Source organism: Solanum dulcamara, chromosome 5, assembly GCF_947179165.1.
Source record: "Solanum dulcamara chromosome 5, daSolDulc1.2, whole genome shotgun sequence".
In the NCBI taxonomy this organism is placed as follows: Eukaryota; Viridiplantae; Streptophyta; class Magnoliopsida; order Solanales; family Solanaceae; genus Solanum; species Solanum dulcamara.
The window spans coordinates 72,931,681-72,959,567 of record NC_077241.1 but is presented as its reverse complement, the minus strand read 5'-3'; the positions used below and the strand labels follow the sequence as shown (position 1 = coordinate 72,959,567).

General features: G+C 32.3%; 2 protein-coding genes and 1 long non-coding RNA gene across 3 annotated transcripts; all 3 read left to right on the top strand.

Moving 5' to 3' along the window:
* Positions 1-13,272: 13,272 nt before the first annotated feature.
* On the top strand, positions 13,273-19,095 carry LOC129889695 (probable ADP-ribosylation factor GTPase-activating protein AGD8). The gene is made up of 7 exons (XM_055965105.1): positions 13,273-13,476; positions 13,615-13,733; positions 15,793-16,222; positions 16,404-16,670; positions 17,022-17,144; positions 18,427-18,525; positions 18,629-19,095. Exons 1-7 carry the CDS (start codon positions 13,408-13,410, stop codon positions 18,734-18,736), a joined length of 1,215 nt encoding a protein of 404 aa, XP_055821080.1. The 5' UTR covers positions 13,273-13,407; the 3' UTR covers positions 18,737-19,095.
* A 1,799-nt stretch (positions 19,096-20,894) lies between these two features.
* Positions 20,895-25,991, top strand: LOC129889694 (ubiquitin carboxyl-terminal hydrolase 20-like). Its single transcript, XM_055965104.1, has 8 exons — positions 20,895-21,605; positions 21,721-21,841; positions 22,184-22,294; positions 23,352-23,521; positions 23,652-23,990; positions 24,417-24,539; positions 24,729-25,272; positions 25,367-25,991. Exons 1-8 carry the CDS (start codon positions 21,165-21,167, stop codon positions 25,681-25,683), a joined length of 2,166 nt encoding a protein of 721 aa, XP_055821079.1. The 5' UTR covers positions 20,895-21,164; the 3' UTR covers positions 25,684-25,991.
* Positions 25,992-27,299: 1,308 nt separating this feature from the next.
* Positions 27,300-27,766, top strand: LOC129888473 (uncharacterized). The gene is made up of 3 exons (XR_008766668.1): positions 27,300-27,434; positions 27,522-27,619; positions 27,741-27,766. It is a non-coding gene; the product is annotated as an uncharacterized LOC129888473 (long non-coding RNA).
* Positions 27,767-27,887: the final 121 nt, after the last annotated feature.

Sequence of the window (27,887 nt, the reverse complement as noted above, 5' to 3'; positions counted from 1 at the left end):
AACGTTTTCTTTTGCTCTTTTCCTTTTTAATTTTTCACATAGATCGAAAAGATAAATAATTCGATCCGAACCTAGAGTTGATTTAATCAATAAATCTACTTGGCACCTAGAAACTCTAAATTCTGAATCCGCCTATGATCATAAAAATTTCCTAATTCATTCGATGGTATATGAATGATATTATCACAGTATATTTATATATTATCATTATATTGAAATTGTATAATTGAGGAATAACTACTATTTCACTAAATCAATCCTTAATGAGATATTTTTAAAATCCTCAATGATATCATAACATACATTAAGGATAAAAAAAATATTTAAAAATTGAATGATACTATCATAGACTAGAAAAGAGGCACGCAGAGTAATTTAGTTTTGATCGAATGTACATTAAGAGAGTTAAGTAAGAGTGGACTATGGACGCATAATTAGTTTATTTTTGTGTGTCCAATAAATATAGTTTTCCCCTAAAGTTTATATCTAATCAAGCTAATATGGGGTGAGTGGGTGGGTGCGCGTGGGGGTGGGGGCACCGGAGTGAGTAGGACAATTTATCATGTTGCTTCCTTTTGTCACCTTTCAATATAGTGCATAACTTTATCAATTAGTAGGAAAAATCTACTTCTTGCAACGTTAACCATTCGTACAAAAATGAAAAGTAAAGGATGAAGAAAACAAATAGAAAATTAATTACTCCTCTTCTATTTGAATTAATTTTGATTAATACTACCTACGATCCATTCAAGAAAAATGATTTTATCAAGAACTTTCTATACTTAATGCTTAAAATTAAGACTTTTAATTAAAGAAAAAAATAATCTTATTCATCCACTGCACAATAATAGATAAAGTTAATTACTCTTTACAATGTTTCATCTCTTCTTTCACTTTCATTCACAAATAAAAAGGAGGTTGACTCTTAAGCACGTGGTTAATTTGTAGGGATTTTATCTAAATTCCATTCACTCCAAGCCTTACATTTTAAAACGTCCAATTAATAATCTTTTGGTCCTTGTTGTAAATGATCTTTGCATATATTTTGAGGGTCCCTTTTAGACGGTGTTTTTCACTGCAACCTCACATTCCCTATCCAAATTAAGAGCCACTTAAAAAAACAAATAATTAATAAAAAATATATTAGTTAAGTAATAATTTTAATTGATTTTTTTAAAAATGGTGTCAAATTTTATTATAATAACTAAAAAGGACGGATAAAATATTTTATTTTTATCTCCATGAATTTACAGGATTTTTGATTGCATGGTATTATTTTGTTTAGGAATTGATAGCATTTGAAATTATGTAGAATTATACGCAAAAAAATCTTTTTTGGGTGCCTCTCTAATCCCATATCTCAACTGATTTGTCTGGAAATATTCGTACCCATATTTTTCCACCACAACGTGCATTTTGTGTCATTATTTCAAGGAGGTTTTTCTTCATTAGTAGTGTCGTAGTCAAGTTCTTCCAAAAAAAAATATTTATTATAATGTGGACAGCAAACAAATCTATGCTTTTTGATTTTAATAGAATTTTTTACGACCATCATTTTGATCTATTATTATTTAAAATTAATTAAGTTATAAATGAACACACGAAACAAAGAAGTAATTCTTCACATGCGAAATTATAGAAGATCCTTTTTTAAAATCAAACAACTCCATCAAATTAAATATGATTGTATGATATTTATACCTGTGAAATAGCAATTATTACAATTGTTGAAGATAACCTTTTAAATTTTTAGGATCTATTTCTTAATTTAAAATCCCTCTTTTTAACGGCTGGAATCAAAGTATTAGTAGATTTAATTTTTGAGAATTGTTTTTATACATATATCATGCACAAGAATTTTGAAGACGAAAACTCTTACTATATTAACTTAATTTGATCATGAACTATTGATAATTACCCATTAAAAACAATCTCTTTTACATATAATTAAACAAATCAATCCAGATATATGAACAAGATACTTTTACATTGACCGCCTAAAACCATACATGTCTAGTTAATATTATTCTATGACTTAAATTGTCCATGTGAGCTCTGTTGCTTGAATATTCTTTCTTTCTTGCATTTTTAATTTTTGGGAATCGTGAAACAGTAAAAGTAAAGCACAGCAGCTAGAGAACATATCTTTAATTTCAAGAATTAATTTAATTCCAAGAATAGTGAAAACTGCCTCAGCAATTGAGAGAGTGCAATGATTATGTGAGAAAAAAAACTAAGATATATACAATGTGTGGCCAAAAATGAAACCAAATGATTTTTTATTTTTTTTTATGTTTTCAGTAAAAAAATGTACACGGCCCCCTCCTTCCCAACACCCTACAACCACTCACCCAAAGACCTCCCAACTACTTTTATATATATATATATATATATATATATATGAGTAGGTGTGGTCTGTGTGTATATAAATGGTAAATTAAGTAAATATCTACTTAATTTTCTATATACATTGTAAAAAACAGGAAACTACACTATGAGATTTACTTGAAAGTATTACAAGTTATTCGGTTTCGTTTCATTTTATGTGACTTGATTCAGATAATAAAGTCAAACTCACTATTTTCCTATGTGAATTTAGGTATAAAACTTTTTTTAAATTTATATATTATAAATTATATAAAGAATACTACACTATAGTTATTTAAAAAGTATTTGATTAGATCATGGTAAAAAAAAATATTATAGGTGATCAAACCCAAAGTTAACATAGATAGCTAGGTATATGATTTTCCTTTGGAATTTAAATAGGGAAATTAAGAAGGATGGTTAAGACCATTGCATGGAGACTTGGATATTAGAGATTATATGGCCCACATTCATATATAAATGGTCATTTCAACATTGTAATTACTAAATGCATCATGCATGCACTTTGTTAAAACACATTGTTAGGTGATTATTTTTTTGAATGATTATATTGGTTGAAATCTAATTAGTTGGAATGCTAACAAGTAACAACTATATAAGCCAGGGAGGAAGGATATTGGTTCAAGATCGGCCACTTTAGGTTGCACTTTTTCCTAACAAGTACCTCATGGAAGGCATAATGAGAATTGAGAAATGGTCATGAAGTCAAATGAAGAATCATGGTGTAGTAGTTATATTAGTAATAAATTAATACTTTAAAAAAAAGGAAATAATCAAAACTTTAGGGTGTGTTCAATAATTTTTCAATTTTTTCATATCTGATTGGTCAATAATTTTGGAGAACATTTTATCTAGAAAGCTTATACTTCTAAATGGCTTTCTTCATAGTTGGAGGTTAGGATTCAGAGTCATAGGCATTCTTGTAGCTGTAAAAGGCGAGGCCACCCGCTTAAAATGCGGGTGGGGTTGACAGATGAGGGTAAAAACAAGTTTCGTAAAATGAGAAAAATGATTTCCCCAGTAAAATAGAAAACAGAAGTTCCACAAATGGCATTTCATGTGTATTGTATCCTCTTCCCCACCGTCCAACACTCCTCACCTCATCTTCACCCAACCTCTGTAGCCCCGATTCCCACCTCTCATAGTTTTTGTCTAGATTATATATAGAAATATGTTTAGAATATTTTTTTTTTATTTACATACCAAACACGAGCAAATAAGTATGAAATCCACCTATTTCATGAAAACATGTTCTTGAAAAATGTCAACACACCCTAATTAGTAGTTAAAAATATTGAGCCTTCACGTAGGCTTTAAACAACCAATCGGGGCCACTTTATTTATCTCAGCTAAATAGCCTACTTTGGACTTACTGCTTATCAAGTCAGTAAACCTTGAACCTTGGGATTTCTTTTAGAGTTTGTAACTTCTTTTTTAAAGATAATCAAATACAGATATTCAAAAACTGAATTTTAAAAAGAGGTTAAGAAAGAAACGAAAATTTGGAATAATACAAAAAATGAAAAGGGTATCTTATTTTCTTTGTGACCTAGGTCTTTTAAATCTATGTTTATTTTGAACTTTTGTTTTCAAGGTTGAAAATGCTTTTCCGTATTTAAAGATTCCTGCCAGATAATCAACATAAGTTCTAAATTACCAACCTGATTTATGGTGAAACGATTGGATCCCTCCATCTTTAATTAGCAGTCTCGAATTTGAGTCCTAAGAATTAAAAAAATCAGGTTGAAATCATTGCTCCCAAAATGGGTCATGCAACATGTGATTCGAATTTAATCAGACTCCAATACAAGTATCGGATACAAGTATCGGACACCAAATAAAAAAACAAAAGAAATAAACATAAGTTCTAATTTAGAAAATTCAAATGAAAATAAAATAGAAGGTAGCAATTTAATCTAAGGCGATGGCTACAGTGTTTACCCCACACAATGGGCCTTCATCTAAAGCCCATCCATTCTTTCCATGAACACACACATAACTCAAAGCAGCAGAGGGCCATAGATTTGCCTAATCCAAACCTAATCATTTAAACAGAAAATTGGGTATCTTTACCCAAATATCCGGTCAAATTTATTATTTACTTTTTTTAATGTGTGTAATAAATTATACATTTACATATATTTTATACATAGATTATACATAAATTATACATATATTACATATTCATCGACTATTTAAATTCAAGTGATTGAACAAACGGCTATTTGACTAATTCTTCAAATAGTTTAGCGAACCAAAAAACTCAAGACACTATAAAACCCAAACTAGACCCACTTCTTGTCTATTTCATTGAACCCTAGAAACAAGTTTTTGCACCGACCGACCCTATTTCGGGATGGCCTGTAATTTTTATTCCTTAAATTTGTGATTTTTAATTTTTAACTTTAGATTTTCTAGAGAACTTTATTTGGGGGCATAAGTTTGTCACTGAACTTATGTCTTGTGACATAATTTGTGTCACTGAATTTATGACATGTGATGTGACTTGTATCACTAAACTTATTTCATGTGGCATAATATGTATCTTGTACCATTAATCTTGGGCCAAACCCACCGATAACCCTTTAAAGTCGGTACCAACTTTCACTTAGACACTTAAACCAGGAAATATTCATTTTAGACACATAAGGGTCGAATGTGTCATCTTGACACTTTTTACACAATATGTTATTAGACTCAAGCGCGTGTATTACAATTTTGTCCACATGAATTAGTTGACCAATTATGTCATGCCAACTTTGCCTTCTTTACACGTCATATAGCTTTAAGTTTAAATGGTCAAAAATTGATCTTCAACACCAATTTCTCTTCAGTTCAAAGGCAAAACCTATCTTCAAGTTCACCGATCAAAACCTAGGTAAGAATATGAAAGTTCAATCTTTCTTGATTTTCATTCAATTCTTAGTTAGCACTAACTGTTATGTTAGTTTATGTTGCCAATTTCCAGGTTTAAAAGTTGAAATCAAGTGTTGGAGATTGCATTTTTGTTGGGCTTTTTGACATTTCTATCAACTACTTCTTGTGTTTGCATGTTTCATCCTTGAAGAAGAAGGTGTATGTTTTGGTTGTGTCCACCCTCTTTTAGCATTTTGGAACTAGTTTTTTTTGTGGAAATTGTCCTGATAAAGTAAGGGGATTTTTGGGTATTTCATTGTGTTGGGGTCTTCTTTTTGAGATATAGACGACTATATATTGACATGTTTTCATCATGGAGGTCATGTTATCGCAGACCCTAACCCTACTTATAGAGAAGAGATAGATTTATTTATCGTTGCCATTGATAAAGATCATTTTAGCCTTATCGAGTTTGTTTGATACACTAAAGACCTTGGGTACACAAATGTGAAGGCTTTTTACTGTCAAAATAAAATTAACAATAAATTTATCTAAGTTACTTCTGATATTCAGTTGTTAGACTATGTGAAAGACTTAATAGATGGTGATGAATTTCATGTTTATGTGGTCCATGAAATTGATAAGTTAGAGGAATTGCCAACTCCAGTTGGTCTTTGAGCATGGACAGACTCTGTTGATGTTGGAAATATGGAGAATGAGGTTGTTTCAGATGTGAATGAAACTAAGGATGTTTCAGATGTGAATGAGTCAGATCTGCATAGTAATGACTCAGATATAAATGTCATTCCTGATGAAGATGGTTCAGATGTTGATGAAGAGTTAAGATCCTTTAGATATAAAAAGAGGAACAAAAGAAATCTTAATCCTAAGAGAAAAAAGAAAGTACCTGAAGAAATACCAGTAGATGAAGCTGGTATTGATAAAGGCTTTGAAAATATTGGAAGAAATAAGAAGGATAGATATGTTGGCAGATTAGGAGGAGATGAAGAGTATATTGATATCTCAGACTGTGATAGTAATAATAGCACAGATGTGGAAGATGTAAAAACTGTTAGGGGTGTTGATCAACCAGGAAGAAGGAAGAGTAAAAATGTTAGGTATGATGCTGAATGTGAAGTCTCTATTTTTGAAGTTGGAATAATTTTTGAAAGTGCTAAACAATTTAGAAAGGCTTTGGCAAATTATGCTGTAGAAAATAATTATCAGATTAAGTTAAGGCCTAATGAAATTCATAAAGTGAGGGCTAAATGTAAATTCAAAGAAAAATACAAATGGTTGTGTTATGGTGCAACTGATAGAGATTCTGGTAACTTTTTGATCAAGAACTACCATCCTATACATAAGTGTTCTTCATCAAATAAGAACAAAATATGTATAAGTAAATTCCTAGAAAATAAATTCAGGGATGAAATAACTAAACAATCATCTATCACGATTTGGGAAATACTAGAATTGTGCAGGGAGAAGTTAGAATTGTATGTGGGTAGGATCATCTATTACAAGGCGAAGCTAATGATTCTTAGAGAATCCATGGGTAACTGAAATATGGAATTTGCAAGATTATGTGATTATGTTGAGGTTATAAAACATACCAATTCTAGTAGTTCTGTTTTTTTAAGAATGGATAGAGAAACTACACCATGAAAGAATTTGTTTGTATACTTCTATGTGTGCTTGGGCCTTGAAAAGGGGGTGGAAGGAAGGATGTAGAAGAATAATAGAATTTGATGGATGTTTCTTAAAGGGTGCTTGCAACGGTGAACTTCTAATAGAAGTTGGCAAGAATGGAAACAATCAGATGTTTCTTGCCCGGGCAGTTGTAGATAAGGAAACTAAGCATAGTTGGAGTTTCTTTATCAATTATTTGAAAAAGGACCTACAGTTGGGTACTGAACAAGGTCTTACTGTGATGGCAGATATGTAAAAGGTAATTACCTATTACATTTGCTAAAGCTATTAGATTATCTATTAAGTATTGAATTGCAATTTGTTTTCTTTGTAGGATTTTCATGCAGTTGTTGATGAACTACTACCAAATGTTGAAGTTAGAAGGTGTGCTAGACATATTTGGTCTAATTGAAATCAAACCTAGAAGGGAGAAGAAAGGAGAAAACAATTCTGGAGATGTTCAAAGGCAAGTTTTGAAGTGAAGTTCAAGGATGAGCTTTATAAAATGAGCAAACTTGGTAAGGATATTTGTGCTGACTTATTGCATTATCCAAAAGTGTCATGGGTTAGGGCATTCTTTTAAGAGCATTTCAAATGTGATGTAGTTGAAAATAACATGTGTGAGACCTTTAACTCGTGGATCATATCATGTAGACATAAATCTATAATAACCATGTTGGAGGAAATTAGAAAAAAGATAATGATAAAAACTGTGGACATGATTAAGTTTGCCAATACCTGGATATTTGATATTGCACCTATGGCTAGACTTATCTTAGAGGAGAATAAGGACAAGTCTAGGACATGCAAGATGCTTTGGAATGCTGATGTTGGGTTTGAGATTGGAGAAGGGGAGTACAAGCATACAGTTAACTTGGCTGATAGAGTTTGTAGTTGTAAAACTTAGTAACTGAGAGGCATTCCATGCCAACATGCTATTGCTGCTTTGTGCCACATAGAACAGGAGCCTGAACTTTTTGTGGAGCATTGATATAAGAAGGATATCTTCTTAAAGACTTATAGTCATTTCATCCAACCAATTCCAAATATGAAGATGTGGCCTGAAACTAACAATTCAAGGATTGAACCTCCTGAACCTAAACCAATGTCTGGCAGACCTGCAAGAAATAGAAGAAAGGGCAAAGATGAACCAAGAAAGAAGTATGAAAAAATGTCCAAATAAGGGGTGAAACAGACTTGTTCCATGTGTAAACAACAAGGTCATAACAAGAGATATTGTAAGATAACACCTAAACCAACAATCTTTACTGGTCAAAGCTCACAAGGAAGAAGCCAAACTGAACCAAAAAACTTCAGCCAACCTGAATCAACAACATTCAGCCATCCTGTATCAACAACATCAAGCAAGCATGCTTCTTCAACAACAGTTTGTGTTGATACAAATAGAGTTAAGAGGGTGGATGATACAAGCTCAAGCTAAACACCACCATATGTGGATACAAGTATTCTTTTTACAAGAGGAATAACAAGTCAACTACCTCGGAGGAGAAAAGAGACTGTTGGACAAAAAAGAAGAGGAGTTGCAACTGGAGAAGATTCTGTAAGAAGGGGGACAAAGAAGCCATCATATGGTGGATCAAGTAATGTTAGATTTGACATATTCACAAGTGCAAGTGGAACCCAAATACTCAATGTATGTTGTTTTCTCCTTTGGTTACATACTAATCTTCACAAGTGCAGTTTACTTACTAATTTTGGTTACTTTTTTTCTGTAAAAACAGTCAGGGACTTCAAGTCAAAAAATTCTACCAATAGGTTCAAATTTTAAGAATGCAAGTTCAACAGGCATAGATCTTGGTTTTAAGCCCAGAGGCTTAAGATGAAAAAACATAGATGCTGTCACTACCTCCCGATTGCAGTAAATGGCAAACAAAAAGAAAAAGTAACAACAACACCAACTTTGAATACTTTTTGCTATGTAACGTAATAAACACTTTTGAGGATTGTAACCTTGTTAAACTAATCCACTGATCGTGGTATTTAGCATAATGCTAACTTTGAGTTCATTGTGGATTATGTTTTTGAGTTATATTGTGATATTGTTAATTGTTTTTGGTATTAAATTATCATGTCACATAATGCAGTTGTCGCCTTGTTTCTCAAATATCTTAAAGTTTACCATTGATGAAGGCAATGAAAAGCTACCACAATATCCAACAATTTGTAGAATTTTGAACTTTTAATAAGTGAAATATGTATTCACTTCAACAAGATGTGAATTGTGAATTGTATACAACAATAACATCAAAATACATACAAATGTAGCCTAGCTAGAAATTTACAGCAACAACAACAATATGGAGATTCATTTCATTTAAAACATAGACAATTTTACAGCAACAACAACATCAAAATAATACTACACCACCACCTATACCTAATGATAGACCACCACCTATACCTGAACAACACAACACATTTTAACAATTAGGTTTCAATCTCCATATTCCAAACATTACCAACCTAGAAGCGATCACACCAACAATAAAAATATTTCTTGCTCTATTTATTTTTTCATCAAAAGCCTTGACTTTCTTCAACAAACCTCAGATCACCTTATTTACTCGAGGAGGTTGTCGATCTTCATACCAATACAAAAAATCACAGCCACCTATTTTCTACAAAATCAACCAAAAAAAATAAATTAGAAGCCCACAATTAACTATATAGTTAACTTTAAGTGTCACCTAATAAAAATAGAAAATACTAAATTAAAACATATAGTAATATTTTTTCTTGAAACAACAAATATATATAAAAAAGGTCACCTAATTAAAGCAGAAAATACTTATTCCTCTTTTGTTGTACTTACCGAAAATAAATGGAGCTTTAAGATTCACATTGAATAAAAGTTATAATATATGAATAAAAATATTAACATAATGAATTACTTTACCTTTGAAAGTTTACAAGTAAAAAATCTACGACCTGGATTTAGTTGGATTCAAGAAGTCTTTAATAGTGCTTTATTACCACATTTATAATATTGACATTCATCTAAAGAAGCCATGGAAGAGTTGGGGAAGCTCGACATGAAAGTGTAGGAGAAGCGTGACATGAAAGAGAGAAGAACAAAGAAGAAGAGAGAAAACTGATTTTTCTTTTTTCAAATCAGAGAAAGAAGCTAAGAAATTGGGACAAAATTGAAGAAGAAAGGGCATAAATATATAGATAGGAGAGATATGACTGTTATAGTCCAAGTATGATGCCACATCAGATTAAAAAACAACTTTTACGAGACTCAGATAGGTGAAAAACACTCGAGATGCCAACTGTGTAAAAAGTGTCAAGATGACACATTCAACCCTTACATAAGTGTCTAAAATGAGCATCTCCTGATTTAGGTATCTAAATGAAAATTAGTGTCAATTTTAAGGAGTCACCGATGGATTTCGCCTTAATCTTGTGCTCTGGAGCATAATTTGTGTCATTAAACTTATGTCTTAAGAAATTTTTTTACCTTGTGATTTTTATTTTTTGCCTTTCAAATTTTGTTTTTTGCTATTTGAGACATGTGATCGTTTTCATGTTTGATTCTAGTCTTTTTCTTTTTCTCTTTTTGTGAAAAGGGTATGATATACAGTAAAACCTCTATAAATGCATATGTTTAGGATCAGAAAAAAAAAATTATTTATCGAGATTATTAGTTTATCGATAAATGCATAAAATATTTATAGAATATAAAGAGATTTTATGTTAACTATAAAAAGAAAAAGTTAGGTGTTTAAAGATCATAATCCAAGTAAAATATCTTTTCATCATTTGAAAGGCATACAAAAATCATCTTTAACCAATAAGGATGAGATTAATTTTGGTTTTGGTGGGAAGAAACAACAATCAACTATAGAATCATATTTTAAAAAGAAAAAGTTATTGGTCTTGTATTATTGACTTATTAAATATATATAAATTATTGATGTATTATAGTAATTACTACTTTATATTTTTTCTAGGCCTTTAATACTTTATTTTTAATTATTATCAAATGCATTTAGCGAGAATATTACTTTAATATAACTGGCTCAAGTCGGGACTCAAAAAAATATATTTATTTAGCGAGATTATTACTTTATCAAATATTACTTTATCGAGGTTTTACTGTACCTCAGCTTTGCTATTTGGAGTTGATATATTCTTCGTTATGAAAGTGACTCATATATGCCCCTATTGATATATTACCTTTTCCCTCTAATTGAAGCGATTTTTTTTTTAAAATTATTTTTCATAAAAAATAATCCACATGGGGGTATATTTGATCTTTCTCATACATATTTTTTTTTTGACTTTTTTGTTTCAACGACTAATTTGAATTTATTATTTTGATAGTTGAATTTATTTATGTTTCACTAATTTTCTTGTAAAAATTACTATTGATGCCCTCAATTTTTTTTAACAAATACAAAAACTAAATTATAATATATCTTCAAAAAATAGTTGTAAATTACAATGTAGATGCAAAAAAATAGTTTTAAATTTCTTTCTTTTACTTTTTTCTCTTTTTCATTCACACTTCTTTCTTTTTATTATTCTTATTTTTACACTAAATAATAATTAAAAAAATAAGAATAACAAACTCAAATAATGATAATCAAATAAGTCAAAAATAATTTACGTGTGTAAAAAAAATTAAATATACCCCTAAACTTTGCTAGAAAGATCATATATACCCATACATGGATTTTTGTAAATTAAAAATCAAAATTTAAAACTAATTTTTACACTTTCGTTAGATGAAAGATATATGTGAGCCACTTTTGTAATGGTAGGGATATATATGCGCCATTTTTTGTAAGGGTAAAAATATATATGAGTCATTTTCATAACGAGGAGTTTATCCGCTCTAAATGAATTAACTTCATTTGCTTTAATATGTTGTAAGAAAAAATAATTAAGACTTCTTAACTTAGTTCTCGATCGTTTTTCTTTTAGGGGAAATTCATCTTTATTTTGTTGAAATCAAACGTGAGATTCAAGAAAGGAAAACCTTAAAAAGCAAATAAAGAATTGTGCCCTTTGCTTAATGAGAGAATTGCTAACTTCTTTGACTTTGAGATAATGATTGTAGTCTTTACTTGAAAGGTGATTTTGCCAATGCCTAACAGTCTATGATTAAGATTGCTAACGGTATATTTTATATTTCTTGTTTAGCAATTTTTTAATTCTAATCTAAAATAATCAGATTTAAGAACGTTTTGAAACATTTAACATATCTCTAATTTAAGATCATAAGATTCAAAATATTTTTTTTTAAAAAAAATTCACAAATCAAAATATAACAGACAAAAATTAAAATTCAGGGAGTAAAAGTTTCTCTCCATAATTAGTATAAAGTTTGATTCTGACCAAAATAATTTTTCAAGAACTCTTAAAAGAAAATCTTCTATGCTGTTGGAACTCTAGTAAGCTGTCTACCTCAGAGGACTACCCGTTTGTTGAAAAAGAACCACTATAGTATGTGATGAGTGGATGAAACTGTTCCGTTAAAAAATTTTAATTTTAAGTTTTTGATATAGAAAAATTCTTAATAAAGAGCGCTATCCTAAATGAATCCTATCCAGCGATGAAAATTCATATTAGTTGAATACAATATATTTATCGAACGTCGTATAGTATAATAAAAAAAAAGTTGTTGAATAAGAAACAATCAGCTGTTGGGATATTTCTAACAAAGAAAATAACATCGCACCGTATTCAGTTCCTAATATTCCCTTTCTTTTTTTAAAAAAACATAAAAGACAGGTATTTACTTAATATATATTAAGTAAAAAATTACATAAATTTGTTAGTAAAAGGATGAAAAGTGCAACACACTTAACAATAGTTTGATTCATATACTAGTTAGGTGAATATTATAATTCAAAAATTATTTATATGATGATTAATAATAGTAATTTTAATACAATAATTGATAATTAATGAATTATTACGCGTTGATTAATGATTAAGAGATAAACTTTTATATAAAATTCACTTTAAGTAGAATTTTTTTTCATGCAATTATTTCTTCATGTACAACCAACCAAATGTAATATTTCGTGCAAATTAGTTTGGTCAGATTTTTTTCTAAGTCAAAGTTTATCAAAAATAAATTTTTTATCTCACAAAAATAGAGATAAGATCGGTGTATCAATATCTTTTTAAGATACCAATTATGAAATTTTCACTGGATGGATATATTGTTGGTGTTTCAATAATAATTTGGCTAGAATTACAAGTGTCAAAATTTGAATAATTAAGGGACCAAATTAGATTTTTTCAAAAAATAAATCACAAAGAAAAAGAAAAAAATATATATTTTACATTTGCAGATTAGCGGTTTTACATATATTCCTCTTTCGTGCACCATCTCTTTACATTCCCTGAAGAGGCAATTATCGTCGCATTTCTCTCTTAACAATCTCTCCCATTTCAATTCTCTTCTTGGAACTTGTAGAATCATCTATTTCTACAGCCATGGCTTCCGAGAACTTCAGCGACAAAAACGCTGTTTTCCGGAAGCTCAAATCCAAGCCCGATAACAAGGTTTGTTGTAACTCTTTTATTTTTAATTTCTTAATTTTGTTTGATTACATAGTATTTTATGAGATCTGTTTTAGATCCGTTATTTTTGGCTGATTTTCTACATGATTTAATTTAAAATTTGTTTTGTTTTCTTGTTAGATGTGTTTCGATTGCAATGCTAAGAATCCTACTTGGGCATCTGTGACATATGGGATCTTCTTGTGTATTGATTGTTCGGCAGTTCATCGCAGCCTTGGCGTTCACATCAGTTTTGTTAGGTAAATTTTTATGTTTATTTTTTTCGTTTTAGAATTATTGTTTTGGCTTAATGAGCTGATTTCTTGCTTGGTTCTTGTTTTACGTGGCACTTGTACGGTTTAATATGGCTGAATTTTTAGTAAAAAAACGGTGAATTTGGTGTAAGTTAGACACTAGTGAAATGCACCTTGTCTTAAATGGCATGGTAACGTTCACTCACTTATATTATGATATTTGTGGTTTTTGGTAGATATGAATTCCTCTTGTTGTTCAATGTTTCAATTAATGTGAAGAAATATTGGAAGATGACAGATTTTGTTGAATAGTTGTGAGCGAATCTCAGATATAGATTAAATTGGTGGCGGTAGTCTTATGCACCTAGTTAGTTTCCGATTGAAGCAAACCCTTGCTTGGACTAGAACAAATTGGTCAAAACCAATAGGCAACTACCAATGAAATCACAGTATGACAGCCTTATGAGTTTCTTATTATATTTCACTCCCCTTTCCATTTTGGTTGGACAAGGATAAAAGAAAAAAAGGGAGAACAAGGAAAGTGCCTGGCTGATATTATTGGTTTGGAACATGATGACGAGTTTAGGAGCAAATTACAGGATATGCCATGGATAGTCACACGGCTTATTGATAGTTTGACAGAAGTCAAGGCTTATAATTGGTAAGGGGGAAGGTTGTTGGAGATGGGGAATACAATTTAGATCAGGATGTGTGGAAGAAGAAAGGGAGGCAGGGAGATTGTTATTGTATGATTTAGTGAAAAGTAAATCGGAGGATGACATTCAGCTCCTAAAACATCTTAATATGTACAATTAAGAATGAATGGTAATATAGTGAGACTAGTAAGGGCAATGTCTCCAGTACTTTGAAGAATATGAGGGGGGTCCTTTCTTACTTGCTGATAGATATATCTCCCCAAAAAATCCGTCAAATTCTGGAATACTATACCCCAAGCTATTTGGTGGACTGTCTGAGAAGGAAGGAACAACAGAATCTTCGAAGGCAACTAGTGAAACATACTTAGCCATAAGTACGAACTTTACCTTGCTAGTTTTCTGGGGTGCAAACTGGTATTTCTATGGGATTCAGTTTTCTTGTTAGACATGTGAGAGGAATTGCACAACTCGTAAGTTGTAATACAACTACATTTTGACGCTCTAGATTGGTGCTTATTCAATTTCAATACAATACCTTATCTTTTCTCAAAATGGACCCTGGTTCCTTTTGGTGGTGAAGTTAAAAACTATTAGAGAATAAAATTAGAAGAAAAGAAATGATATTACAAGGCAAAATGGAGTAGAAAAAAGTAGTGTCTCCCGGAGAGTACATCCTAGTAGTCAGGGAAACTTGTAATGTTTTGATATGATCTTTGCTTGTTTTTGCATTCTTCCTTAAATAACTGAGCATTGTTGGTGCCCTTTCTCATTTCCCACAATTCCATACACAACTCCTTTCACATGTGAACTACTGTTGTGGGACTTGTGGCGACTCTGCCTGTCCAGATTAAGATATGGCCTGGGGAATAAGATAATGAGTATCTTTGCTGTCTTGTTGGGATTGCTTGAAAAGCAAACAGTGACTGACGTGGAAAGGATATGTCAATTCATGTCCTTTTTTTTGGATTTATTAATATTATTAGTATTATTTATATACATTTTAAACAAAATTTTCAGTTTTAGTTTATTTGTTTTGATAATGATATGATATGAGCTTAAATGAAGAAATGAGGATTCATCTAGCCGACCCAACTTGTTTGGGACTGAGGCATAATAGTAGTAGTAGTAGCTGTTGATAACCTTGGTGTCTAGACCAACTGTCAGTTCATGTCATTGGTCACCCTTTGTTTTAATGAAAGGGAGAAGAGGGTAGACTAGCTGTTAGTATTTTACGTTTGTTGTTTAAAATGTTGATGGCAGTATGATAGGCTTTTTTTCTTTACCATATTAGGGTTGGGAAATAGGGGTTGATGTAGTCAAACAAGAATAATAGTAATCTTCTGTTGTTGCTCTGTCATAGACTCATATTATATTTCTATTTCCATTTACTGAGAAGCTGAGTCTTGCAGATCGACAAATTTAGATTCGTGGTCTCCAGAGCAGTTAAAAATGATGTACTTTGGTGGAAATAACCGTGCTCAAGTTTTTTTCAAGCAGCATGGATGGAACGATGGAGGCAAGACTGACTCCAAGTATACCTCAAGGGCTGCTGACTTGTATAGGCAGTTACTCTCAAAAGAAGTTGCTAAGAGTACTGCAGAGGAAGCAGCTTTGCCAGCATCTCCTGTTGCTTCTCAGGCTGCAGAGGCTACTAACGTATTTCCGGATATTAAGACTAGTGAACCTTCAAAAGAAACGTCTTCATTGAAGGACGAAAAAACCGAGGTTACTGCTTCACCCAAAGCCTCTCAAGTTGTTAGCACCTTTCTTAAGAAACCTACAGTTGCGAAGAAAGCTGGGAAGTCTGGTGGACTTGGAGCTCGCAAACTTACTCAGAAGGTACATATTAGACTTGCAACGAAGAAATTGGGCATATATGTAAAATTTATGCTTTGAAATTCCTGCATCATGCTTATAACCCCCTTGCCCCTAAGAAAAAAAAGAAGAAATATTCCTGCTGTTTTAACAAGTTTGTTCCAGTCATTTGGTTTCCAGTCTATTGACCCTTCACCATGTACAGCCTAGTGAAAGTCTCTATGAGCAGAAGCCTGAAGAACTGCCTGTTCAAGTTTCCTCCTCCAATGCTGCAATTAATGCACCAACTGTTGGTTCATCATTCGCATCTCGTTTTGAGTACACAGACAATGTCCAACCTGCTGAGACGAGTTCTGGAGGCTCTCGTGTTCTTAACCATGTGGCCCCTCCGAAGTCCTCCAGTTTTTTTTCAGATTATGGGATGGACAGTAGTTTCACAAAGAAGACGAGTTCCAATTCTTCAAAAGTTCAAGTGAGTTCTTATCCTAGCTTTTATTTTCCCTGATCATCTAGGATTTTGTTAAAGCTGCTTCAGTGAAATCTGTCATGTATGTTGTTTATTTGCCAAATTAAAGGAAGGAGAAAGGGTATTCCTAGACTGCCTAGAAGTAGGTTCTTGCTTCTCTTTTTGCATCATTAATTTTGGATGTTTCTTTTTGTGATTATGTTCCTTTTCTCTCCCAGTTCTTTTTCTCCTGATCTGTCGGTTGTGTACTTGTGATGTTTGTGTAACATAAAGTTTTTCCTTCTCTATGCCTCCTTGATCTTTATCCAGTGCTATAAATATGTTTTGCCTTACGTGTTTGCGTTATACTCTAATCAGATTGAGGAAACTGATGAAGCAAGGAAGAAGTTTTCTAATGCCAAATCCATTTCATCTGCTCAATTCTTTGGTGATCAGAGTAAAGCTGATAGGGAAGCCTCAGTTTCTCTACAGAAATACTCGGTATGCTTGCTTACACACCTCCTCCCAGTTTACGTGGCTTATTTTGACCATCTTCCAGAGTGATAATTGACTTCATTATCACGGTTTAATTAACAATAGAATAGACATTTATAAACTAGGATAGAATTGATATAAACTAATTAAATTTGATGTTCCAAAAGACTAAAGAAGTCACAAATATATTTTAATCATCAAAAGACTAACGCTGCCCTATATAAAACATCTCATTAGCCTTTTCAGATTCTTCTCCATTACCAACTATTATAAATATCCCAGAAAAATGAAATGAAATTCTTTTGGTAAGGCAAGAAAGTCGCCTAAGGAAAGTAGAAGTCTATGCACACTAATCGGATCTTTGGGGAAGGATGGTGGTGCAAATTGGCCTTTTCCCTTCTCCTTTCTAAAGCAAAAACGAATGTCAATCATTTTGATCGTTACTTGCGGGGTAGAGAGGCTGTTTCCAATAGACCATCAACTCAAAATATAAGTTATTCGAAGCAGGATTTTAAGAAAAATATGACAACAAAATATCAAGATACAAATAAAATGAAGCAATAGATAGAATATTCTTAATAATTATGTCACATTTAATTTGGAACCTAAGATTAAATTTTTTTTATTTCACATACTCGAACTCCTGTGTAAGGAACTTTCTTATACGTTGTTGACTACTCAATTCAATAAGTGAGATATAAAAGGCCTAAACATGATTTAATGATCCTCTTCCTATTGGAGTCTTTTCAGAGACTTCCTTTTCAAAAAAAAAAAACCCACCATTTCAGAGACTTCTCAGGACAACTTTTGGTAGGAGTTGAAGAGGTTTGAAACCATTACCTTTTCTCATCCAACAAGCCTTCCACGGATCATATTACAGACAAGTTGTAAAGATAATGCATCTGTAATGACTCAAAAATAGTGGAGCTCTCTAATGTAGTGCTTAAATATTCAACCCCTAGATTCTTCTAATAACTGCTTGGTGGCTGGTTTTAATTTAGCAGATTCAGCTATTATTATGATAATCAATAATCCAATTGTTTGTTGCAGCTAATAATTGTATGCTATAATTAGGTTATCAACTATTACTGTAGTTTGTCTGATGGTTTTGAATGTGCTTATGATGCATAATTGACGAAGTTTGCTTGGGTGCCTATCTTTTAAAACAAGATTGAAACTGTATCTGATAATAAAGCTGATGTTTCACTGCTACATGAAGTTTACCTGAAAACTGAAGTACCAAACTCAGGTTCTAAAACATATTTTCTTTCCCTCTTTGTATTCATAGGGTTCAAGCGCCATTTCTAGTGCTGACCTCTTTGGTCAAGATGATGGGACAGCTTTTGACATTACTGCTGGAGAACTTATTAATAGGCTCTCTTTCCAGGTATAGTGAAAATTTTGATACAAAATGCTTTGCTTTTCACCAGTTTCTATATGAAGGTGTTGATTGGATTTTCATTACCAATGTCTCCTTTTTATGCTTCCAGGCGCAACAGGATATGTCCTCTATCAAAAATATGGCTGGAGAAACTGGAAAGAAGCTTTCCTCCTTAGCATCCAATTTGATGTCTGATCTTCAAGACAGAATCCTGTGAGGAGACTGTAATGAAATGGAGATGACAGTATCTACATATTGCTTGTAGAGGTGATAAAAGTACGACATTTTTCAGAACTAGAATTCTAGGGGCTCTTGAGAAGCTTTGGTATCTTATTTTATAGCTTAAAGATATGTCTTTTCAAATTTCCTAATGTAATTTTTTTTTTTTTGGGGGGGAGGGGGTTGCTTTTTACTCTTATTCTTGCCCAAGGCTCATAGATGTTTGTGAGTCGAATTTTTTGCTCTGTATTATGTGCTGTTAGAGTTGAAATAGAAATCATCGACTTGTAATCTACCAAAAAACTGTTTTCTTTTATGTGCGCAAAAAATAGAATATGGTCTCTGACTTTTCTTTGACCCCTAGCATGTTCATGTTCGGAGTCTAACCCACGAGTTGTAAACTTTGCCGCTAAAATCATAGCTCTTAATTACAAAATTCGTAGGTTAAACAAGCTTGCTTCTATTATAGAGCGTGTAGGAACAACAAAATATAGATAATAAATTCAGTAAATTATAAAGAAGAAAAAGTATGATAGAGTGAGATTGGTCTAATTTTTGTAATTCAAGCGATGAAATCATAATGAAGTATTTACAAGTTTATGAAATATAGCTAGCCACTAAGGATGTGAATTGTGTCAGAACACGTGTCACAGGATAGTGACAAGTTTACACTTTGATTTACCACGTTTGTCCACCACAGTGGCACGGCAAGCCTCAAGGTTATACCAATAGAATCTTTTCAAATATTTTATTTTGCCAACAAGTGGAAGATTTAAATAGTTATTGTAAAATTATTTTAAGACAATGGTATAAAGAGATGAAGATAAGAAAAATAATTCAAGAAAATAGAAACATTAAAGATCAAGTATACTCAAGTGTGTACACGGTATAATTAGGAGTGTGCAAAAATTGAACTGATGAATAAATTGAATCGAAAAAAGTGTCATTGGGTAAATCAATAACCCATTAAGACTATAATAATTTATTATTTTAAATTTTTACTCATACATAAATATCAAAGTATCAAACAAAAGATATTAATATAATCACTATATCAAATTATTAGTACCCTACATAATTCACACTGTATTTATCTTTTAGGCGTTAGTATTATCCTTTAGGTGTTAGTATTACTTTAGATTCACAATGTCAAAATCTAAAGAACTAAGAACGGTGGCAGCTACGATTTGTAACGACAACGGCAAGGATTAGGCGATAACTAGAGTTGTGAATTGTGAGTATTCACAACAAGAACGTCTGATTTGCTTGTTTCATTGTATGACTATATTGCGTCAAATTATTGGAGAAGTCTTATATTTCTTTTGAAAGCATTTTCTTATTGGTTAAATCGAAAATCGAATCGTTAAAGACGAAAAACTGATAAACCAAAAACTGATAACAAGTATTTTATCAGTTTGGTTATCAATTTAGTATATTTAAAAGATGTAATCAATAAACCAAATCAATAATACTTCAAACCAAACTGAATCAATTGATACACACCCTTAAGTATAACTTTACATTCTCTATTTATAGAATTACATAGAGGTACGTAAAGAAAATGTTATAAACATGAAACTAAGGGGAAAGATCACGGAGGAGGTGGAAGACACAGCATTAAGGATTTGAGGTCATAGGTAAGGTGGAACATAATGATAAAAGAGTAATGGGGAGATTATATTCAGTGTACATCCACATAATAATATATTTTATAACAATAATCAAATTCTTTTATTAACAAATTAGGATAAATTGACACTGGACAAGCTAAACAAGGTTGTTTTTGTTTGTAGACTAAGTTAAAATCAAATTGGATGGGATAAAATGGTATATTCAAAATTAATCACGAAATATCCATCTTATCCTACGAACAAAACGACCCACAATACAACAAGGCTATGAAACATATACGACTATATACTTATTGATTACCATTTGAAATGAGTAATATTAGGACATTTGAACTTTTTTTCGAAATATTTTATTTTATTTTTAAAGCTTTTTAATTTACTAAGAGATCAGGACAAAATGATAAAATAAAAATAAAAAAATAAAAATAAAACTCATACATATTTTGTGAGATTCCATCTATAGTAAAAAATGTATAATTTTGGTAATTCTTCAACACTATATACATTTGGCTCCTTCCTAATTGAAATCATTCTTGAAAAATCCAAAATGGCGGCTGATATTTCCCTCCCATTTCAAAACTCTCCGTTAATCTGAATAATTCCTCGAGATTTCACTTCCCAATTTTCCCAATTTTCATATTCAACCTCTTCCCTCTTCTTCTCCTTTCCCATTCCCTCCATTCTTCAAAACCTTTTAACTTTGCAAGTATTCCCAAATCCAAAACCCTAGAAAACCAATTTCACCTATTCTTCCTCCAGAAGTCAACTCTTACAGTAAGTTTTTTCAACATTTCAATGAAAACGCTTTGCTCAGAAACCCCAGTAACCGGCTCTAAACCGGTTGCTTTAGTAAGTTCTGATGAAACCCTAGATGGGTCTTCACCAATTTCTGATGATGATGGAAATCTACCGAGTTCTGAAAACCCAGCCAATTCTATCGAATCGGAAGAGCTATGTATGGAGGAGGAAGAATTGGACGCATCACCTGTTCGTACATACTCTGCTCCATATTATTGCAGCCGTTGGGCTCAGCCTTGGGGTAAAATCACCAACTCCAAGCCTCTGTATTCACAACCGGCTGCTGCTGAGCCTGAGGACGAGCCATCTCCTGAGAATGAGCCATCGCCTTTTGATTGGACGGACGGGTCTTCGGAAAGTAAAGTAGAACCTAACAAGTCGGTACCAGTTGAGTTACAGTGGAATTCTTACAGAGACGAGGAAGCTAAGTGTTTGCTGGTATTAATCTTCAAGCTTCAGGAATTGCACTAATTTTTTACTGTGTGTGGCATATGTTAATTGGGATTTTGGTACTTTTTGTTTTGTGTTGATTTTTTTTTTGGATTGTTATCAGGGTGCAGGGCTTGCTAATTTAGGCAATACATGCTATCTAAATGCGGTTTTGCAATCGTTCATGCATACAGTACCTCTGATTCAGGGCCTTAAGTCGATTGATCACACCACACCATGTAATAGTAAGAACTAACCCCATTTGTTCCATTTTTTATGTCTCTATTAGTGTTCATAAAAAACTTTTGACTTGTAATAAATTTGTAAATTTTATTTTTGATAAATTAAAAGAATCTATGTTCAAATGATGAAATGAAAAATTGAATAGTTCAATCCCTGTACTCCAAACACTTGAAATTTTGTTTTGAAACAAAGGTAAGAATTAACTCTGCATTGGCATTGTTTTCAATCATTTGAGTTATGTTAGTGTGTGTCGTCTGATTAATCTGGTCTGGTGGGTAAAAAACATCTTTTTCTCTCTCTCTATTCCTGAGGTTGATTAGTATTTGTCTGTGTATCAATTGTAGGTTACCTGAAGGGATTCTGTGTAATTTGTGCACTGAGAAAGCTGATTGATGCTTCGCTGTTTTCTGAGGCTGGTGTAGTCTCTCCCTGGAAATTTGTTAACAACTTGAACTGTATCCTTTCAGATTTTGTTTTTGATTTTTGGGATGATATTACATTTTATACAAATATAGATGCATGTTTATTTTTTCTATTAATCTTGTTCATATCTTCAAATTTGTCCTAAGATGCTCGAGTTTTTACCAAAATAGAAGAAAGATGACAAGGTTTTGGTACAACACACACTATTTGTACATTTGTTTCTTCGTTCCCTTTTATTATGACATGTTTTGTTAGGATTATGTTAGCTGATCTAACCAGTTAGGATTATGTTAGCTGATCTAACCAGTTATTTGTCTATTGGAAATAGCCTCTCTACCTCCTAAGGAATTAGGGGTAAGGTATGGGTACACACTATATCCTCCTAACCCCACTTGTGTGATTGTATTGGGTATGTTGTTGTTGATCTAATCAGTTACTTTTATTACATTGTTCCATTTATCACAACCAGTGTTTAGTTTTGTCCAAAAATAATTTACTAATAATAACTAACTATTATACCTCAAATAATTTTTTTTTTCAATTCTCTAATAAATTTCCTTTTAAAATAGGGTAAATAGTACTTTTGGTTCCTCAATTATTGGTAAATCTTAATTTAGGTCATTATATTTGATTAAACACATTCAACCTTCAATTAATTGAAATTTGTACTTTTGATCCCTTTGCTAGTGAATAGTCACACATTTTACATAATTATTGGTTGTTCCACTACTTAATTACCCACATCTTAAGATAAACTTTTTTTTTTACTTTATATTTGATGTTAATATAGTTCTAATAAGTAGTAATAGTTCAAATATAACATACTTTCTTCGTAAAGGGTTTAAAAAACAAATTTCAATTAATTAAAGGTTAAATGTGCTTAGTCAAATATCACAAGGATCAAAGTTAAAATTTACCAATAATTGAGGAACTAAAAGTGCTACTTATTATCTTTTTAACTAATTGTTTACTAATTTGAAGATTCAATTGAGACATGCCAGCTAGGTATGAAGGTTGTATAAATTCATTGTTTTGTTTGCAAATCTGTAGCTGTGTTTCCCTGTCACCCTTAACTTTGTGAAAAACCAGATTTTTCTTCCACTTTCCATCGGTTCCAACAGGAAGATGCTCACGAGTTTCTACAGTGTTTTCTGGATAAACTTGAAAGATGTTGTGATGATTCAAGACCAAAAGACTGCCAAACTTTGGAGACTGACAACATTGTGAAACAGGCTTTTGGAGGTCGTTTAGTTAGCAAAGTAAGAATCAAACATTAGTGAATTCTTTGTGCCTTGTATTTTGCAATTGCATTCACATATATGCTATGGTTGTCATTTTTAAATACAAATGTGGAACTAATATTTTACAAATGCCTTTTTGAAATTGCAGTTGCGGTGTTGTAATTGTGGCCATTGTTCTGACACATATGAGACTCTAATAGATCTGAGTTTAGAGATTGAAGATGTTGACAGTGTAGACACAGCTCTAGAGTCCTTCACAAAGGTTGAAAAAATTGAGGACTCAGAAACAAAGTTCACATGTGAAAAATGTAAGGAGCAAGTCTCCATCGAGAAGCAGCTTGTGTTGGACAAGGCTCCCTCTGTTGCGGCCCTTCATCTAAAGAGATTCAAAACAGATGGTTCTATTGTTGAGAAGATTGACAAATATGTATCATTTCCTCTAGAATTGGACTTGCATACTTATGCTGATAACAACCAAGTTGATAATGTGAGTTCCTATTACTCCTTCTTAGTCTATGTTAGTAACTAGTGTTGCAGAGGTTCTTTTAATTTTAGGAGATGGAAAATATGAAATAAAGTGAAATTTTGCTGGTAGAGAACACTATGAAGAGTCATTACTAGTGCTTAGGAGTAATAGTTTTAGAGGTAAACTTTTCCTGCATAAGTTTTAGTAGCTGCAAGTTCTGGGATTCTTACAATGTAGTTTTGGTAAAGAATTAGCTGATAGCTCTAGAGACTTATTTTTGTGCAATGAGTGCAAATTTTTCTCCTTTGTTTATGTAAGATAAGATTTGGGTCTAAGCAGGGTTAATGTTGCCTACTGAATTTCACTTAATTTCTATTAAAGATCTTTCTTTTGTTTGCTTGATCTCTGAAACTTTAAATGATTTTGAATTTTCATTCTTGTGCACAGGAAGAAATGAAGTATGATCTTTATGCAGTTATAGTGCATATAGGATTTTCATACTGTTCTGGGCACTATTACAGCTTCATTCGTTCTGCTCCAAATGAATGGTACAAATTTGATGACTCAAAGGTATATACTACAAAGTTTCCTAATATTCTGTGGATTTCTAACTTTGTAACCATCTTTTTTTTGTACCTCATTAAACATCATTTCATCTTTGCTTATTTTTGTTATACGGTACCCTTCAGTTCCCCTGGCAAAAAGGGGAAAAACAAGCATTTATGATGAACTGATATTTTATTTGTTTTAACTTGATAGGTTGTTCATGTTCGAGAAGATTATGTTTTGTCACAGGAAGCATATGTTCTATTTTATGCAAAGAGGGGCACTCCTTGGTTTTCGGATTTTATAGAAGGGCAAAAGCCCTTTATAGATCCGTCCATCCGGAGTACTTCTCCCAAATCGGTTTTAGAGAATACAGATGCTGTCTGTGTTCCTTCTCCGCTTCTGCCAAATGCCCAGGCTTTCGATGTCAAAGAATCCAATGATGCTGCAAATGAGTCATCTCCCAATTCTCTCAACAAGGTTCAGGATAGTGAAGGAAAGGAAAATGTGCAGATGATGTCTACTCCTAGACCACCACTTGGTGCAAGTAATATTCTGTATTCCAAGTCACGTGAAGTGGATAAAGTGTCGTCACCTTCAGTACTCAAAGATGTGTCTAAACCAATTTCCAGGGTTTCAGTACTCAAAGAAAGCTGCAGTACTCTGGACCCTGGTTCAACCAGCAGAACTTTATATATCACACCCGAAACACCGCCTAGATCTCCAAGCCCGGAGATATATAGAGAAGATCCCCCAGGTAACCACATCTTCCACTTCTATTATACTGTCAACTTTGTCGCCTATAGTGAATATGGAGAAGCTGGTGCTAAATCATAGGTTTTCATTTGCAGATAATGATTACCATATTCCTTGTGGCCATCTAAGAACGGTAGGCCAGGTTTCTTGCAAAAAGCAACTGCAGAAGGACCTAGAGCAGGACATGGAAAGAAAGCAGGCATGCTCTCTGATAAAGAAAAACATGCCTGGGTCTAGAGCCCAGCAATTACTAGCTGCTGTGCAGGGTTCGTGCAGTGAAGGTTCTGCTAATAAGAAGAGGAGGAGAAGAATGGAAGTATCTCCAACTAGAGATGACACTAATTCCACCAGTCGCCGAAGGTCTAGCATTGGCTCTACGATGCGTACTGTAATGGCTGGCAGCATGAGATAAGTTATGGGCATATACTAGTAATTTGTAACTGGAAACTCTGAACTAACCGAATAGGGTCTTGATACCAAGCTCTAGGCGTCCAACAAACATGGCTCTGGTTAGTTTTATTGATGTTAGCTGTTTTGTTGTTCATATTTTAGAGTTTCATTGTATAGTGCAGAGTAGAGATTTTATATTATATTTCTCATAACTGAGAATTATAATTACTCTCTTATACCCAAGAACTTGGTGAGCTCTTGTAGTATGAAATTTTATCATCTACACTGAACTTTAGTATGGTAAATACCAATGCTTTTATTCATTTACTAGATTTTGAGCATGTGTGAAAATGAACTCATGTCAAAAGTACAAAATAGTTGCAGGAAAAATAGTTATTCTATGTCAATAGAACTCCCTAGCCACCAAAAATAAAATAAAATATAATTCTATGAACTAAACTGGTGAAATTTCCAGGGATTAATTATATTATACAGCTGCATATCAATATGATGAATGAAATTAACAATTCCTTGTTTGTGGTTTCCATCAAAAGGTTCAAATTAGTTTATTCGAACTAATATGCATGAGAATACGATGGTTACCTTTCTTTTTATTAATCAAAACTTGTAAATGGAGCTTGATGGAGGAAAAAGTCAGCTAACAGGGCAAAAGAAATTTGCATCAAGAGTCAAGTGAAAAAAGGCAGATATGAGAATATATAATTTAATGTCAACATACATGTATAAGAATTTAATGAAAGTTTCAAAAAATGTAAATTCACGTATCACGACTAGGCTTTATAGCTTCCAAGACAAACAACCTAATGCACTCCTAAAGAGGCCGTGGTTTACGTTTTGGGGTAATTAAGTGTGAAAAATTAAAGTACAACTATTGAACTTCTAATTAACATTTATGTAATTAAAATATTACTCTATTTAATTAGACATTTATGTGCTTAGTTGAAAGTTAACTTTGAGGTTGTCTGAAGAAAACATTTGGATTCAAGCATCTTCAATCAACAAATGGAGATCACCACAAACCAGGCAACTTTGTTTGGCTTCATTATACTACATCATAGGTTACATAAATCATTCTAAATCATTTTCTTGTTAATATCGAACAAATTACTTTCCTGTTTCAAAACTTGTCCTATATAAGTATCTGAAAGGCCATGATCAAAATTCCTTCTTTTCTCCTTCACGAATAATTATATTTCCCCATTTCACTTCAAAATATGGAGGTTTTGTGTGGTGATATAGAAGAGAACAACTTGTGGAAGCAAACACCAAAACAAGAATTCAACTTTCAAGAGTCATCAGATGTTCCCAAACATGTACTTATAGTGATGAATGCATTGAAAGAATTCTCCATTGAATCACTTGAATGGACCCTCAAAAATGTTGCCTTGAAATCATGTTGCAGTGTTACCATTATTGGCATCATGCCATGGCTCAATATTCCTCGTATATATACATATACTTCCATGTTGAATCATTTCAATATTCCTCGCGTCATCAAATTGACGAATCATGTTTTTCATGGACTAATTTTGTCAAACATAATCATTATATATTTAGGATATATACTTTTGTTCATGTGTATTTTGTTTATTTTTTTACTTTACAGTCTCATCGAAGACATGGTCGGACATCTGGAGCGTGGATTTTCAAGAACTTTCAATGATTAGAGAAAAAAGTGATCAATGGAGAAGTACTGAATATGCTAAGTATCACAAAGTTCAATATCTAATTGATCTTTGTGAAAAATATGGGGTATCAATTTCCCTTTGAACTTCAACTGTCTTAATAATCATATAAAATCTTGTTTAATTATTTTCTGATTTATCAAAATTCATTTAGGTAGAACCAAAAATCAGAACAGAGATGGGCCATCCACTGAAATTGCTCGTAGTTGATCTAATCACTCGCCTTCAACCAACTCTAGTAGTTTTCGACAGGTATTGATAGCCTCCATTTCAATTTGTTTATTTTACTTTATTTTTCAGTCCGTTTTAAAAAGTATTTCTCTCTTCTTTTTGATAATTCTTTAATTCTAACTTTGCACGTGACATGTTTAAGATCACAAAATTTGTAGGCACCACGACAAGAAGAATATAGAATACTATGCAGAGAAAGTACCAATATATGACATGGTATTAATAAACGAAGATGGAGAACTGGATATGATGATCAAAGCAAAGTCTCAGAAAAATATTAAATCCCCTG

Excerpts from the sequence above, each read along its gene's own strand:
- LOC129889695 (XM_055965105.1), top strand. The coding sequence starts at position 13,408 with ATGGCTTCCGAGAACTTCAGCGACAAAAACGCTGTTTTCCGGAAGCTC. Across the intron at positions 13,477-13,614 it reads AATCCAAGCCCGATAACAAG|ATGTGTTTCGATTGCAATGC; the intron begins GTTTGTTGTAAC and ends TTTTCTTGTTAG. Across the intron at positions 17,145-18,426 it reads TTTCTCTACAGAAATACTCG|GGTTCAAGCGCCATTTCTAG; the intron begins GTATGCTTGCTT and ends TTGTATTCATAG.
- LOC129889694 (XM_055965104.1), top strand. The coding sequence starts at position 21,165 with ATGAAAACGCTTTGCTCAGAAACCCCAGTAACCGGCTCTAAACCGGTT. Across the intron at positions 21,842-22,183 it reads TCACACCACACCATGTAATA|GTTACCTGAAGGGATTCTGT; the intron begins GTAAGAACTAAC and ends TATCAATTGTAG. Across the intron at positions 23,522-23,651 it reads GAGGTCGTTTAGTTAGCAAA|TTGCGGTGTTGTAATTGTGG; the intron begins GTAAGAATCAAA and ends TTGAAATTGCAG.